Source organism: Sorex fumeus, unplaced genomic scaffold (assembly GCF_029834395.1).
Source record: "Sorex fumeus unplaced genomic scaffold, SorFum_2.1 ptg000013l, whole genome shotgun sequence".
In the NCBI taxonomy this organism is placed as follows: domain Eukaryota; kingdom Metazoa; phylum Chordata; class Mammalia; order Eulipotyphla; family Soricidae; genus Sorex; species Sorex fumeus.
The window spans coordinates 28099673-28117090 of NW_026606070.1; the positions used below are offsets into that span (position 1 = coordinate 28099673).

The window sequence follows — 17418 nt, forward strand, 5'->3', positions numbered from 1 at the left end:
TCATGAACAACTTTGTAACTGTGCATCTCATTGTGATTAAAAAAAAAATTAAAAGTCCAAATAGACATTTCTTCAAAAATGATAAATGATGAACATGTAAAAAACCAAATGTCTTTAAAAATATAAGGTACCTACCATTCAGAATTTTACCCAGACCTCTCCACAGAAATCTTGATTTGAGCAAATGTTACTTAATTGAGACTACTCATATCTTTTTTTAAAAAAAAAACTATTTGTAAGAAAATAAATTGACTGTAAAGTTTATTAGAAAAATCTATGTCAAGATCCATAATTTCAAATTATTTAAGACAAATTAAGAACATCTCTGAAAGATCAGAACATTCAATATTTTAAAATAAAATGAATTCAAATTATATTATCATGGTTATGGAAATAATTATGGGGAGATACACACTTTTTAATTATAGGAAAACACTTAAGGTATCAAAATATATCTTGCTGTTACTTTTGGGGTAAATGTGGGACAAATATTTAAATTTTATTTACATGTATTTATTAAAATCTTTTCCATATGAATTGCAAGCAGTCCCATTTCTCTTGTAGTTAAGGTATAATACAGGAGTTTGTTTACACAAAAGAGACAGAATATATAACATCACAAAGATGGTGGTAAAGTAAGTCACATCACACCCACGCAATACATTAATTCACAGAACATGACCTAAACATACATGGCAGATGAACTTTAGAAAAGAGCACGACCCATTTCCGGGTACATGCACAAGTCACTTTATTTCGCCAAAGAAGGAAACGAGATGTATTAAAATAGTTGGTCTTCCACTTGCTTATGTTAGGTTTTAAGTACTTTTACGATAACAATGAAATCTATTAATAATAGCTTTTTTGCCAAATGTGTGTGGTTCAGTTTTTTGCAGCTGGCATTCTATTTCGTATGCCCTTTTATTGTACATGTATACTATACTTTAAAAGGATAACTCTGGAAATTCAGCATAAAAAGCTCTTTTCTATTTAATATGTCCCAGTTCAACAGTTAGTACTAATCTGAAAGGATGATGGACTGGTTTAAAATAAAACTGATAATGAAGGTATACTAGAATTTTAATACAATGTTTCACTCTACCCCATGTAAGTTTATACTCCAAAATTTGAGATTTTTTTTGAAAATTATTCCATCTTTTCGTTACATTGTTTTATAAAATGCTGAATTCAGCTCTAAGTTTGATTTTAATACAATTTGCATTATGTGAAGAGTTCATGTGCCAGCCAAATAATGTAATTATGCATATGATATGTAAACCTATCCTTTACATCAGAGTTCTTCTCATTGGTAATAATAAATTATATGTGGTAATCATTATTTTATCAAGATATCTGCCGCTGTAAGAGCAGAGCTGGATATATTCCCCTTAAAGACAGAATTGAAATTCAGTCCTTTATGAATGCATTAAGGATATAGGTTACAGAGAGGGATTAAATCAAACTAAAAACACTTTAAAACATATACTGTAAGTAAATATTTACATACATATATCATGGCTCAATAAAAAAGATATCTAAATCACAATGTAAACAAAACATTCTATTAATTCACAGCATACACACTTTTAGGAGGAATTTAAATCAGGAATAATAAAAATATAGATACAATACCAGTTAGCACTATTAATACATATTTTGTTTGTCAAACATATGGAAATATACACACATAGGCAAAGCTCTTTAAAAAAATTTTACATAAATAATCATTGATTTAAATAAATGTTGACAGAGGTAGAATTTGTGTCAATGCTCATGATTTTTCAGTAACAAGTACTTGAAATATTTCATTACTGCTCTGTCCTTTTAAAAATCCATAAGACCAACTCATTAAAAGTCATCCATTCTGAAAAAGGGAGGGGGAAGAAAGATTGAGAAAAAAAAGCAATAAAATTACTCATACATTCACAAAAAACCTGAATTTCAGTGTGCTAAACTAAGTCTGTAATTCCTGACAGAAGCTTTACTCACAATTAAATTCTTTCAATAGCTATGAAAGTACTGATCTACTCTTTAAGAAGGTATTACCCTCAAACTATCAAAGGACATCAAAGTACACCATGGAAAGAGCCCCTGTGCATCACTGAGTATTGCCCCAAACAAACAAAACCCAAACTAAATGACTCCTACACAGTGAATGGAATACGGTGTGCTAATAAAAATAATTCAAAAGGAATGATATAGTATTTAACAAAATTATACACAAGTACCATAACCAAATACTTTGACTTTATGTGCTATGTAATCAATTAGAATGTATACATTAAATATAAAATATCCTAGAATGGAAACAGTAAGATAAATATATATATAAAAAATATATTTCCCCCCCACTTCCTGCCCCAAGAAAAAAAGTATATTGTCTTTTTCCTGCAAAAGCATAGTTAAGAAGAAATTATCAGAGATTCAACACTGATTACAAAAAAAAGAAAAAGCAACTGGGCGGGAGAGGCAGCTCAACAGGTTAAAGGCATTGTCCTGCATGCAAGAGGCAGGTGTTTGACTCTCTGAAAGTTGCCTGATCACAGTCAGGAATGCTCCCAGGGCACAACCATGGAAAGAGCCCCTGTGCATGACTGAGTATTGCCCCAAACAAACAAAACCCAAACAGTATATGTCTCACCACAGAGTGGTAAATAGATCATCTGTGTGATGAACTACTAGATCTCTATTTTTAAAATGGCACCGTCCTCAATTTGCTCGAGTGGGCACCAGTAATGTCTCCATTGTAAGACTTGTTGTTACTGTTTTTGGCATATCAAATACATCACAGGGAGCTTGCCAGGCTTTATTACCGTGTGGGTGGGATACTCTCGGTAGCTTGCTGGGCTCTCTGAGAGGGGCGGTGGAATCGAACCCGGGCCGGCCGCGTGCAAGGCATATTACGCCCTACCTGCTATGCTATCGCTCCAGCATTTCTGAAAATACTTTTAATAAGAATTAAGTGCTTCCAACAATATTAAGAAGGGCGGTGGGGCTGGAGGAAGGGGCCAGGGGATGCCGAAGCACAAAATGAAACAAACCAGAAAAAAAAAGGGAAAAAATCTGATTATGAACATTTCAGAATTATATATGTGTATCTATGTTGTGTCTGCTTATGAAAAACTAAATATAAATGGAAAGTATACTAACATTCAAACTGCTACTTTCTCTGAATTCTAAAATTGAAAGTGAGGGGGCCAGAGAGATAGTACAATGAATAGGGCACTTGCCTTGTCACCCTGGGTTCGATCCTCAGCATCCCATATGGTCCCCCAAGCACCACCAGGAGTGATTCCTGAGTGCAGAGCCAGTAGTAACCCCTGGGCATTGCCAAGTGTGGCCCCAAAATTTTTTAAATGATTTATTAAATTAAAGTAAAAGTGACTGATTTGCTAATCTATGGCCACAGCAAAATTTTCACGACAGCCAAAAGGCAGAAGTAACACAAAATGCTCATCAATAATAAATAGATAGACAAAATAGAATACATATGCCTACTGTAAAGTATTACTCAGGCATTAAAAGGTAAAAAGTGTGAGGGATGGGTACGTGATCATTGCATAACTGAAACCCAAGCACAAAAATTTGTTACAACTGTACCTCATGGTGTTTCACTAATAAAAATTAAAAAAAAAAGTAAAAAGTGATGATATATTCTAAACATGTACAAACCCTGAAAACATTATTGTAATAAAATTAGACACAAAAGAACAAATATGTGGCACTCTACTGATATGAAACTCTAGAAGAAGCAATTTCATAAGCAGGAAGCAAGTTAGAGTCTCCAGGACTGGGGAGGGGAGGGCATGGGAGTGAACAGCTATTGCTTACTGGGTACAGTTTCTTTGGCGAGGGTGGGGGTGTGTGTGTGAAAAGTTTTGGCAATAATGGTGATGGCTGCACAACATCGTGATTCAATGTAACTACGTCATACTAGTATCACTGTCACGGTCCTCCCGTTGTTCATCGATTTGCTCCAGCAGGCACCAGTAACATCTCACAACAAATTGTGAGAGTTGTTGTTAGTGTGTTTGGCATATCGAATACGTCATGGGGAGCTTGCCAGGCTCTGCCGTGCGGGCGAGATACTCTCAGTAGCTTGCCGGGCTCTCCGAGAGGGACAGAGGAATCGAACTCGGGTTGGCCATGTTGGCTGCGTGCAAGGCAAATGCCCTACCCACTGTGCTATCGTTCCAGCCAACTAAGTCATACACTAAGAAAAATTGCTAAGATGCCATGTTATGCCTTTTTTTATACAATTAAAAAAGATTTTCTAAACTATGAAGGCCTTAACCCTGTTGGAACCCACTAAGTTCTATATTAATGGCTCTTGAAGTACAGTCTGCGGATCCCTGTGAATCCCCAGTCCCTCTTGAGCGTCAAGATTAAGCCTACTTTTAGTAAACTCATCAAGTATTTGCTTTTTCCATCTCTTATTTTCTCATGGTGTACAGTTGAGTTTTCCAGAGTATGGCACGAAAGGCCAGACAGCCAATACTTTATATTTGAGGGCAGGAGTTTGTGTCAGAACCATTGTTTTACCACTGCAGAAAAGCAGCCTTGGGGAATATGTCGACAATCAGGCAAGGCTACGTTTCAATGAAGTTTAACTTATAAACTAGGCATCAGGGTAGATGCCACCCCCACACCCTAATTTTCTAATCCTTGATGTTAAAATGCAGCTGTAAGTCAAGCATGAGGAAATGTGCCACAAATGTCATAGAACTTTATAATGAAAGGCTGCGTTTCCCCATCTGATCACATTCAAATTAATGCAGAGGCTTCAAAGTTGTAAAAATACCATGACTGCAGCCAGCACTGAGAAGAGGTCCTCTACATGAAAGAGGGAAATAAAATTTCAATCAGACAGACAAGCAAACAAAAGAGGGGCATCAGGAATTAATTTTAAGCTGCAGCCCCATGAACACTAATAAAGCTGGGTGCATTGGCATGTTACAGAACAGTACTCAGCTCCTGGAACAGGGTCCTAGAGGAAATGCCTCATCTCTGCACACACTTCCACTGAGAGGCAGAGATGCAATTTTTTAAAAGTCCATCTTAACAACTTTGGTCCAGCCTGCATTTCTCCAGTCAGCTATCTTTCCAAGGCTGGGGCTAACTCGTGTTTCTTTCCCACTCATTCTCATCTCCACTGAGCCAGAACTCCCTCCCACCCTTCCCCAGTTTAATGTGTTTTGACGCATATGGAGTATGTCCTGACAATTGCTTTGGAAAACTCATTTTTGCAACATCTGCTCAAATTTGAACAAACTGCATGTCCAGCATTTGTTCAAATTGTCCTGTCACTGCATCTGCCCAGTGACTTGACAATTTCACTCCTGTGACAGCGTTCTTGATGGGAGACTGGCACATGTGTCCATCAACATATGTGGATGGTAGTGTTCACCATAACTCTATTTGTAATAGGTCAGACTGAAAATTCCAAGCTGCCACTCAGGTGGCATAGCTGGCATGATTGTGAGTTCACATAACAGAAACACACTCACTGAGCAACTTAAAACACACCAACCAGCAGGAATGAATCTCAGGGTGTACCACCGAGAAGTGTGTTACAAAATGCCTACGCTGAGCCAAAGTTTTAATAATAAAAGGCAGTTACTTTTAAAAACCTGAAGGGAGAACTTAGTCCGCTATTAATTTTCCTCCCTGGCTGGGGGATCTCTCTCCTACTTTTAAATGTCGTTATTTCTAAAAGTAAAAATTAAAAACTAAAACCAGAAGGGAGCCCACTGATCTGGATGTAGGTTGTAAGAGTATGGTGAGTTGGTGCAAATCCATTTTTCTGCGTATCTAAGATGTGGTACTATTCAGTATGTATAGTATAATGTACTTTAAAAATCTATCCTAGATTTCAGTATTATTATACTGGTCCCGAATGGAATGTACTGTTCACTTTATACCACTAACTGGTCTCCCCAGCTTTCTGTGCCCTCCAACAATGCTCAAAAGCACATAAAGTTAACCAATGAGAAGAGTTTTTGCACCTTTACCCTTCTCTTGTACTCTTCCTATAGAGAAGTGCCTTCCAACATCTCTCATGCAGAGTAAAGCCTTCAATCCGTAGCAGCATTTAAGTCCTTTCTATGGCCCACTCTACGTTCCACAACTTTCTCCCCCATTACTCCTTAATCCTTGCTATTCCTATACTATTGAGTATACTGTATTCCACGTATTCATATTTCTATGTCATTAACCATCTTTTCATCATCTATTACTCGAATCTTGAACTTGGCACTTCAGCAAAGAGTACCCTATGTTATCTCTCATGTTGTATATATTTTCTGTATGAATGTCTTCTCTTATATTTATTAATGGCAGTATAATCTATGCACAAAAAATGCATAAATGAATGTTTAGAGAGCTTTCACAATTGTCTATACACACATAACCATTGCCACCAAAACACTAAGTAGTTCATGATGTTAGGAAGTTTTCCTAATGCTTTCCTAAGCAATTATTCCTCTCCCCACACAGAAAGCTATTTTTTGAATTCTTGTAACTAGAGATTAATTTGATCTCTCCTGGTTTTATATACATACCTTTCTTATAATTATTCATTCATATTTTTACTTGCTCAGGAGATTGCAAAGGTGACTTCAGAGTGGAACTAAGGGACGGTGTTGAAAGACCAAGTTGACGCATCTCTTGAATTGCCCGCTCTCTGTCAGTCAAGACCAGACATGTCAATATATGAAAGAGCCATGAAAAAAGAAGCAGTTAATCAACATTAATAAGAAAAAATAATACAAATATTAGGTGTCATTATCATTGGTTGTCTGGTGATTTCTACTTAATGTTTCTTAAAAGTAGGATTTAACTCAGGTTAAGTCCTAGGTTCTTGTATGAATTTTAAAGTAGTGGATAACAGATTTCTACTAATAGGACATAGCCTATAAGACTATTCAGTGGTGCTACAGCGGATTGTACAGCAGGTAAGGCATTTACCTTGCCCATAGCCAACGTGTGGTTCAATCCCCATCCCATATGGTCTCCCAAGCACTGCCAGAAGTAATTTCTGAGTGCAGACCCGGAAGTAGCCCCTGAGCATCATCACCGGGTGTGTGCCCCACAAAAAAAGAAAAAAAAAAAAAGGAAGACTTTTCAGGGCTAGGGCTATTACTAGTGGTATTTCAGTGGCAGGCAGGGCACATGTGTTGCGTGTGGCGAGGCCCTGGATTTGATGATACACCTAGCTGTGCCAAGTGTAGCCCCCCACACAACCTTTTCTTATTACAAACAAAGCAAAAATGATTGTTCAAAGCTTTGGGGCCTTATCCGTTTGTCACTTCACTGCGTATACATTTTCAAAGCTGAATGATGTGCTCTTTCCCTTTTCTTTCCCTTCTTACCTTCTCTATGTGTTAATCTACCCTCTTCCTTCTTTCTGGTGGGAGTGACACTGCCCTTTTAAAAATGCACAACTTATCTGATGTTCAGGTGCAGTGACAGCACAGTCAGCTAGTCTAGGTTTCTGTGGGGTCCAGGAGCAAGGGCGAGGGGAGGGGCCAGGAGAGAGCTCAACGGACTGGGTCATGTGCTTTGCGTGCAGAAGGCCCTGATTCAATCCCTAGCAGGGCTTGGTCCCCTAAGCACCATCAAGGGGTGACCTTCAAGTGTCCCTGAGTGTAGTCCAAAAACAAAAAAGGAAAAGAATGTGAGGGGTTTAGAATGCTAGGCCAGAGAGTCCCAACTTATTTTATCTCTGGTCCCCCATTTTCAGAAAAATAACCCTAAAACTAGTGCCCACCCACTCTGGAAATCTACATGCTTTAAGCCAACACACAAAAAGGGGCCCCCACTTGCACATGCTGCTATTGGTGCCACCTGACACCATGCCAGCAACCCACAGAGTAGCACCCACTTACGAAAGACTGTCCCCGGCTATGAAGAGGCTAAGTTAGGGCACATGAAGAGAATTTGAAATAGAAAAACAGGGGTTGGAAAGAATACTGGGAACAGGGGTTAAGGCGCTTGCCTTGGATACGGCCGACCCTGATTCGGTCCCCAGCATTGAAGAGTCCCCCATACACCGCCAGGAGCAGCCCCTGAACACCGTCAGGTGTGGCCGAAAAAAATAAAAAAAAATTTTTAAAAAGGAAGAAGAAAAGAAAATCATTATACATGTACAAGTTAGCACATTTGGAAACCAGGTCTTCTCATTCTAAGAGACTAACATCACTGCTCTCATGACTTAGTTCTCAGAATTCCAAACAGCACATCACTTAAAAGCACTCATAAAAATAGTTAAGAATTAGAGAACTTAAAAACTGACAACAGTCTAACTACTCACTGCTAGAGAACAGAACCTCAGGTTGACAGTATAACTGTTCACAGTATTCATATACTAGGAAAGAGTAATGGAAGAATAGTAACTTGACAACAGATTTGCGAATTAAATTTCAGTATTGTTTAAAGCAGCTCTTATTGCTGTTTATAATACTTGGGGATAAAAATTCTCCCATAATAGAGCAAACGAACCAAAATGTATGTCCATATAAAAACAACTAAACTGTAGGGAATATCTAACAGGGGTCAGGAGCAAAGGCTTTAAACTTTGAGATCTGTTTGGGTTTTTAGACTTGGCTCTGCTATATACTATTGGTGTGATGTGTGTATTCTTTAACATATGTAATAGCAAACTACTGGTAAAGTTAATTAGAAATACAGTGAATCTGGGGCCAGAGCCAAAGGATAGCAGGTAGGGTGTTTGCCTTGCCAACCCAGGTTTAATCCCCTGCATCACATATGGTCTCCTGAGCACAGGCAGAAGTAATTCATGAGTGCAGAGCCAGGAGTAACCCCTGAGCATCGCTAGGTGTGGTCCAAAAACTAAAAGCCAAAACCAAACAAACAGGGAATCTGGTAAATATATGTTAATTACACCTATGATGATCAATTTTATGATGATCTGTATTTGGAGTTTCCTACTGGGACATCTTGGAAAATCCTCATAAGTTTGTTGATTCCCTAACTACACACTCTGAAAAATTACAATTTTTTTAATTGAATCATCATGAGATACAGTTACAAAACTTTCATGATTAAGTTTCAGTCATAAAATGATCAAACACCCATCCCTCCACCAGTGTACATTTTCCACCACCAATGACGATGACCCAATTTTGCTGCAGGAAAATATTTATCCAACAAGAATTTATTATTTTACTGTTGGAATATCAATTATCATAGTATCTGTTTATTTGGGGGGGGAGTCACCACAAATTAATGCTAAAATATTTTGTTATTTTTAAGACATTCCATATTATTATTACTTATTAAGTTTTCTAAGTAAAAACAGATTTTGCTTGGAGGTTTTTTGGAAGGGGAAGGAGGCAGAGAGAGTGAGAGAGAGAGCAACACACTCGAGAGAACACGGGATTCTTCAAAGATGGAGAGAGCCCCTAGACATACCCCAGCATTAGATGTGGCGGCATGAAAATACACATCTCAAGAGGGGAGATGTGGGCACAGATGTGCTGAGGCACCACATTTGCTCGGCCACATTGGTACAAGCAGCACATGTGTCCAGGTAGCATACAGAATATGCATGCACCATATTATTTATTTTAAATAGCTAGGAAAGCAATAAAAAGTCTAATATTAAAGTTGGTTTTTTTGAGATGGACATTTCTTTTTTTAAATTAATTTTTATTAAAAACACTGCAATTTACAAAGTTTTCATTATACAGCTGTTTCTAGCAGTTGGTGTTCCAACACCACCAGTGTGACTCCCCTCAACATCCAGCATCCCCACTTACCCTCTCAATCCCAACCTGCCCCCTTAGGCACAGAGTAAACTGATATTATTTATTCCAACAAAACTTAAAAGTTGTTTCTTACCGTTCAAATTTTTCCGTTGTAATCTGCCTCTTCATAACATCATGATCTGACTGCAACTGTGACACTTTAGCCCGAAGCATGGTGTTTTCTCGGCTTTGACTACTCCTGAAAAACAAAACAACAAATGTTCCAGAGAGTCCAGTGCTATAGGCTTCTGCTTTGAATAATAAACATAAATGGAGGTAAGAACGAAAAGATCAAAACCATTTCCCCTCATCCTTTCCCCACCATGGACCCCTTCCAACCTCGCTTCTTTCCTGTGGCCCCATCCTATCGGCCAACCCTCAGTCTCCACTCCATGGCTCTCCATCTGTGGGATTTTCACCTGTGGATCTTGGGACCCTCTGCTGGAAAATGCTGCACTAAACTTCTGGAGTTTATCTCTATCGCAGGTTTTCTTTTTTACTCACCTCCTTCAGCCCTAACTGAGTTTCTACTGTGTGTTAGGCAGTGTGGCAATGCTGGAGACAACACGGGAACAAGATAAGAACTGAAACACAAAGATGAGCAGCGTCTCCATTGACTCTTTTTGCCCCCTACTTCTGAAGAGAACCTTTTTTTTTTAAAGTGAAGCAAGGTAGTTTTTATTGACTGGAATTCAAAAGATGTCGGAGGAGTGAAATAGAGGACCAGTGGTTGAGAGAGAACACACACTTCGTCCGAATGGCAAAAGCAAGCAAAAAACCATAGAGATAAGCAAGCCAGGGAGACACGTGTTCAAGAGAGAACATGGGCTTGAAGAGCAAACCTGAAGAGAATCATTTCTAACTCCTTTAAAAAATGTATTGTTCCACTTGTACTGTCTGACTCTGGCTCTCCTCACTTCTTTGACCTACTCCTGAAAGGTAAGCGATGCACTCCTGAAGGCTGTCTCATTTCTAAGATTTTCCTAATCCACAGCATGAGACAGCCAACTCCTCCAGTACCAAAAGTTCCCCTTCGCCAACTCTTCTTAACAGTCCTCAAATTTCGGGGGTTTCCTGGTGCTCACTCCTTTACTTCCATGGGTACTGCGTCATCCAGGTGCTGAAGATACACCATCTGACCTCCCCAAATAGTATCTCCAAACCCTAACTCCCGAGTTCCCCGAAGCAGCAGGCACAGAAGTGTTTTAGATCTGCACCACCCACGACTCGTCCATCCTTCTCTCCCCACAAAGTGGAAAAAATAAATTTTCACCAGTGATTTCCCTGTGTAAGTTGACGTATGACACTTACAGTTTGCTTTCCGAAAGCGTTAACTTCTCTTTAAGTAGCTGAATTTCTGTCTCCTTCTCGTGGGAGTTTAATTGAGACTGAAATTCTTTATCTCTGTTTGAAACCAACAATGACTCAAGATTTTTAACTGTATGTCTCTCGTTTGACAGCTGTTTTTTTAACAGGTCTGCTTCTGATTTTACAGTTTCCAACTCTGCTACAAGCTAAAGGAAAAACAAAGATTATTTCAGTATAATTTTATACTCTAAAAATTTACCCGCTGAGCTATAAAATCTGTCAGTTGCTTTATTTTGGGTATGAGTTAAAGAGGTTGTTTTTTGTTTTGTTTTAAGTTTTTGGGTCACACCGTGCAATGCTCAGGGGTTACTCCTGGCTCTGCCCTCAGGAATTATTCCTGATGTAGCCTGGACTATATGGAATGCCAGGGGTCAAACCTGGGTTGGGCACATGCAAGGCAAGCACCTTGCCCTTACCTGCTGCACTCTCTCTCCAGCCCCAAGTTAAAGAGTTTTATCAATTCTTCAAGTATAAAAAAGAAATCTTATTTTCGAAACAATCTTTGCTGTTTTTAGTATGGGCTTGTTAACTCCTCTACTGCTTTATATTCATACTACCTTGTCAAGAGATCCTCAACATAAAATCCTAAAATGTGGCTCCCCCAACAGCAAGGAGCTCTCTTTAGTACACACCTGCGAAGGTGTGTACTCTGACTGCAAAGTAAGCCAAGTATGGAGCTTCTCAGCTTGCCTGAAAACAAAAGCACTAGGAAATGAGTGAAAACAGGAAATATTGAAGTTCAAGAACACATACTTAAAGTTTAAAGTAATACCTCAGTTTTGGAATGGGAAATTCCAGCTAACTAGGCTTTTTAAAATTAGGTACACTTAAAATAAATGCCATGAGATTTTTATCAGGAAAACGCTTTCATTTAGGAATCAATGACCTGCTCAATCAATTGCATTTATCTTCAAACAGAAAAAAGAATATACTTGAGTTTTTAGTTTGCTTATTTGTCTATGGGCCACAGTTAGCAGTACTCAGAAGTTACTCCTTGTTCTGCATTAGGGACTCACTCCTGGCAGGCTTGGGGGACCATCCAGGATGCTGGGGATAAAACCAGGGCTGGCCACATGCAAAGCAAGTGCCCTACTCGCTGCACTATCACTCTAGCCCCGATAAAAAAATGTACACAAATATGCTTCTAGTCTATCATTAGAAGACTCATATTCCCCTAAATTCTATCCACTTCCAAACAGAAATGTTACCTAAATGTAACATGTTTGGCAAAGAACCTCGTCATCACATCCAGCTGGTCAAAATCCCGTAATCAATAGTAACTACTCTAACGAACAGTTAATGTATTGGGTAGTGAATCATAAAGTAAAACAAACTAGGGATCAATAAAGAATGTCGTATGAAAATATCTTTTAACTTCTCACCCTCTCCAACTCAAGGTTTTTAGAATTCATTTGCTGGATCATCAGATCTTTGCCCGAGTCGAGCTTGATGCAAAGTTCCCTAAGAGACGCCATATCATTCATGACTGTTGCTTTCTCATTTTCTTGATTCCTCAGATCTTCTTCTAACGTAGCTATGGCTTTTGCCATTGACGAGATCTGAGATTCATAAGCATGATGTGCACTTATGTGCTAAAAAAGAAATAAGTTTAGAGTTAAAATAATCCAAAACTTTCTTTATATGAAAAAAAAAAAACCGAAAAAACAAAAACCCAAAGCTTTACACTGAAAAGCACTCGGGTTCTCTGGGTGGTGGGTAGCAGGCTGGGAGGTCAACCAGCGATGCTAAGCAGGCAGGCTGGCGAGTACCACTGGCCAGGGCCCAAGGAGCAGTGACAGGATCTGCCTACCAAAAGGTGAGTGAATAAACAGAACATGGTATTTCACAGTAATTCAGTCTGGGAAGATGAAAACATTCTGAAACGGATGGATGGTGGAGTCTGTAAAACGATGTAAAGTTACAACTCCTACAGAAACTACACACTTAAAAATGACTGAAAAGGCAAATCTGAGATTATGTATGCACTGTAACGCTGTCCTGTTGTTCATCGATTTGCTCAAGCGGGCACCAGTCTCCATTGTGAGACTTGTTAGTTACTGGTTTTTTTTTTTGGCATATCGAATATGCCACGGGTTGCTTGCCAGGCTCTGCCGGGCGGGTGGGATACCCTTGGTAGCTTGCCGGGCTCTCCGAGAGGGATGGAGAAATCGAACCCGGGCTGGCCACGTGCAATGCAAACACTCTACCTGCTGTGTTATCGCTCCAGCGATGAAAAAGATAATAGGATTTTTATGAAACTTATTAAATTTACAAAAAGTTGACTTGTGTCAATTATGAGTTCGATTTCATCCATATTTAACTCACTTCAAAAAAGTTAGCCCCGAACGCTTGTTCCATGAAATAACATCTCTCTACACAAACGAGCACAGTTACCTCCTGAATCTCCTTCTCCAGCAGCTCTACCCTTTCTCGAAGGTGTCTCCTCTCTGTGTCGATAGACAGAAGCTCCAGGCGGACGGAACTGCTCTCCCCCTTGGCCTGATGGGCTCTCACCTCCCAGTCCTCAGCGCGGTTATGAAGCATCTGAAATCTATCTAACAAGTCCTGGTTTTCCTTCTCCTGGTTTAGGGTGATTAAATTGTTTCCACATTAGTAACTGTCAGTCTCTGAAATACCCATAAACATATTCAGATCGAGATTTTTTAGTTCGATTTAGAAACATCAGCTGTCTGTGCAGATACTAAGCCAAGTAAGGTGAATAGGGAAATATAAAATGACAGCAAGCAAGTCCTCTACTCTCATAAGCTAATGCTCATCTAGGAAGTTTGATAGGATCGAAAGGTTTTCAACAGTCTTTCATCCAACCCAAACGAACAATGCTCCTCACCTTAGTAGCCATTAAGCTCTCCCATCGTGACACCTCGGTTATGTAATTATGAACTCTACTCTTCATTTCTTCTTTTTCTTGTATTGCTGCTTCCAATTCCAATGTGATTTGCTATAAATAAAAAAAACAAACACAGACAAATCTAAAATGAATGCAGTACCCAATGTATTCTAATTATATTCGCATAGCTCCCTTAGAATAAGAGGAGGAAATGGGCTATCCCTGATGTTCCACACATCCTTCCTGGATGATGCTGATTTGTGTTTTTGGATCTCTGAAATGGTACTCAGGGGTATTCATTAACAACCTGATAGATCTCTCTTCAAAACCACTGAAAGTATGAATAATTAAATCATGGGTCTCTGAAAGTAAAGCACTGTAATCTGCCCCAGGAGTGACACTGAAGTCCTCACCCAGTCAAGTGACAATGATTCCAACCACAGAGAATACCATGCTCCCAACTTCAGAATTTCTTACAACAACAAAAAAGTTGTAGGAAACAATGGCTGCATCCATTCGACACTGTCCTGTACAGTTAAACCACTCAAACTTTCATCTTAAATGAGTTTCCAGAAGAGCTTTTAAAAATCCTAATGATTTTTCTAATATTCCCAGTAGCATTTGTTAACGGCCAGCCCACTGCCCTGACAACGACACCAGAACCATGTCTGAGGGTGGGAGTCAGGCCTGGGTATTTTTAGGTTAGTTCACATGGTTCCAGTGGGCCATCAACCTGGAGAACCACCCAAATACAGCACTACTCTAAACCACATTACCATCCAACTTTTAAATGTGTATTGTGTACTTTAGATCTTAGCAAATCATGAATATACCGTAAAACTCATAAAGGTTATGTACACATTGTGCTCATACTTGGTTTTCTCTTGCCATTGTAGCCAGATCTTCCTGTAATCTTCTGGCTTCCTTGTAAGACACTTCTTTACATCTTCCGACATCATCAAGTTCTTTGTGAGCTGCATCGAGCTGGCACCGCAGGCTGGTGATCTCACACTCTCGATCAGTTAATGATTCCTTCAGCTGGCTGTTACATGAGTGACGTGGAAATAAAATTAAGAATGCTTTCTGCATTTGTATTATTTAAAAGACAACTACTATTCCTCTGAGTATACTAAGAGGACAATAAATTTTAATGACTGCCATTCAAACACTGATTATACAGGTCAAGCAAATATTTTTGATTTCTATGCAAATGAAGTTATACAGTAAAATGTTCCAAGAGTAAAACTTTCAAGAGTTAGGAGTAAAACTTGATAAACTGGCAAATATTTAGTTAGTACTTAAGTCCTTACTTCTATATAAAAAGCACATATGAATGGGTATAAAAAAAAAGAGTAACATTTTCTTGGAGTACAAAATGTAGCATTTTTCAATACTGTGCTAGATTGGCTTAGATGTAGAATAAATTAAATTTTGATAATTAGGGCACAAACAGGGTACGTTATAGTACAAAGGGCAAGTAGATATAAAACATAACTAATAAGATAATACTACATGTGGTTAGAGGGAAAGGAAAGAATACATTTTCAACACAAGACCAAGACAATGTTATCGGCAAAATTAGAAAAACTGATATGGAAATTTCCAGTTGCCAGATTGCAAATTATTTGAATTTACTGCAAATTGCTTAAAAGGCCTATCACTTTGCTGACTACTTACTTCAGAGAAGACTCATACTCTCCAATTGTTGCTGTCATCTGAGCAAGAATTTTGTCCTACAGAAATTTAAAAAATACAATTTCAAACCATTCATAAAGTCTTTAGTTAAAAATTGTACAATTAATTGCATTTATATATTTCAAATCCAATTATGTAAACTGTGCTATAAAAATTAAGGTCCAGGGGCTGGATCGATAGCACAGCGGGTAGGACATCTGCCTTGCATGCTGTCAGGTTCGATTTCCAGCATCCCAAATGGTCCCCCAAGCACTGTCAGGAGTAATTCCTAAGTGCAGAGCCAGGAGTAACCCCTGAGCATCGCTGGGTGTGACTCCTCCCCCCACTAAAAAAAACAAAAATTAAAGTCCATGGCATCTTTATACTTCACATATTGGTATATCTTTAACCACCCTATGAACTTGAATGGCTTCCCTCAGTTTATCTGGTAACATGTTCTAAAATATACAATTTTATTTACTTATTTATTTTTGGTTTTGGGTCACAGAGTGCTCAGGACTTACTCCAACCTCTGTGCTCAGAGTTCACTCCCAGTGGGGATTGTGGGAACATATGGGGTTCTGGAACAAACCAAGGTCAGCCTCACCAAGGCAAGCACCCTACCAGCTGTACTGACAAGTATCCTGCCAGTTGTACTATCTCTTCAGCTCCCCAAAGAGTACAACTTTAAAGGTTCAAATTATTAAAATAAATGAAATGTGAACATATTAGGAGCATGTTCCCGAGTATTAAGAACTCTTATGTGGAGAAATAAAACCAGTTATTTTGGTTTTGCCTTCAGTTATTTTTGAAGCCAATCTTTATTTTTTTAACACAACACCCCTTACCTTCTTCCACCTCTCTCACTTCAGTAACCTTAGTTCTATTGTCACTGTGCACTGATTTTTGTTTTGTCTGCTTATCATTTTCATATCCTATTACTGACATGGGTGAAACCATCCAATATTTGTCTTCTTCCTCTAACTCTTCTTACTTCACATGATCCTGAGATAGTTATGCTTTGTGGAAAATGGCTTCATCTTTTATAATAGCTGAATAATACTCCATTGTATAAATATACATGCAATTATCTATGATCTTTATGCAATCATCTACGATGAAAATTTCAGGTGCATCCATATTTTACCTTTTATAAGTGTGCTGTGGTTAACATCGAAGTGGCCAGAACATTTTATTTTTATGTTCCCATTTTCTTCTGGTCGAAATCCAAAAATGGGATTGCTGGATCATATGATAGCTCTATTTTCAGCTTCTTGAGGATAATCCAAAATTGTTGCACCAACATACATTCCCAATAATAAACCCTTTATCTCTAAACCATCTCCAATACTTGCTGATGCTTTGGTCACGTGTGTGAGATGGTATCTCTTTGCAGTAATCTGCATTCCTTAACAATCTGTCATGATCACCATTTTTTTCATATGCCTATTCACCATCTGTACAGCCTCGTCAGTAACTGTTTATTCAAATCTTCAGTCTCTATGTTGACTGGATTGCTTGACTTTTTTCTGTTGTAAAGTTGTGAGCTTCATATACACCTGGATACTATTGAATACTATTGCTCTATCAGATGTATGATATGTAAATATTTTCACCCACAGGCTGTCTTTTCATTCGGTCCATGTTTTCTTTTGCTGTACAAAAGCTTAATTTCATGAGTCCCAGTTGTTCACTTTTTGTGTTTCTTTTAGGATAAATCTGGTGGTGCTCAGGACCATTCTGAGCTCTGGCTCTGTGCAA

At 38.7% G+C, this 17418-nt stretch overlaps 1 protein-coding gene across 1 annotated transcript in view; it reads right to left on the bottom strand.

The window, feature by feature from the left end:
• Window positions 1–240: 240 nt before the first annotated feature.
• Window positions 241–17418, bottom strand: part of CEP135 (centrosomal protein 135) — a 66861-nt gene continuing 49683 nt past the window's right edge. Inside the window, exons 18-26 of the mRNA XM_056111271.1 lie at window positions 15661–15716; window positions 14857–15025; window positions 13984–14094; window positions 13530–13715; window positions 12518–12727; window positions 11079–11281; window positions 9862–9966; window positions 6561–6682; window positions 241–1864 (exon numbers count right to left, since the gene is read on the bottom strand). Of these exons, the coding sequence (XP_055967246.1) occupies window positions 6580–6682; window positions 9862–9966; window positions 11079–11281; window positions 12518–12727; window positions 13530–13715; window positions 13984–14094; window positions 14857–15025; window positions 15661–15716 (1143 nt within the window). The 3' untranslated portion in view covers window positions 241–1864; window positions 6561–6579. The remainder of the gene's footprint in view (window positions 1865–6560; window positions 6683–9861; window positions 9967–11078; window positions 11282–12517; window positions 12728–13529; window positions 13716–13983; window positions 14095–14856; window positions 15026–15660; window positions 15717–17418) is intronic.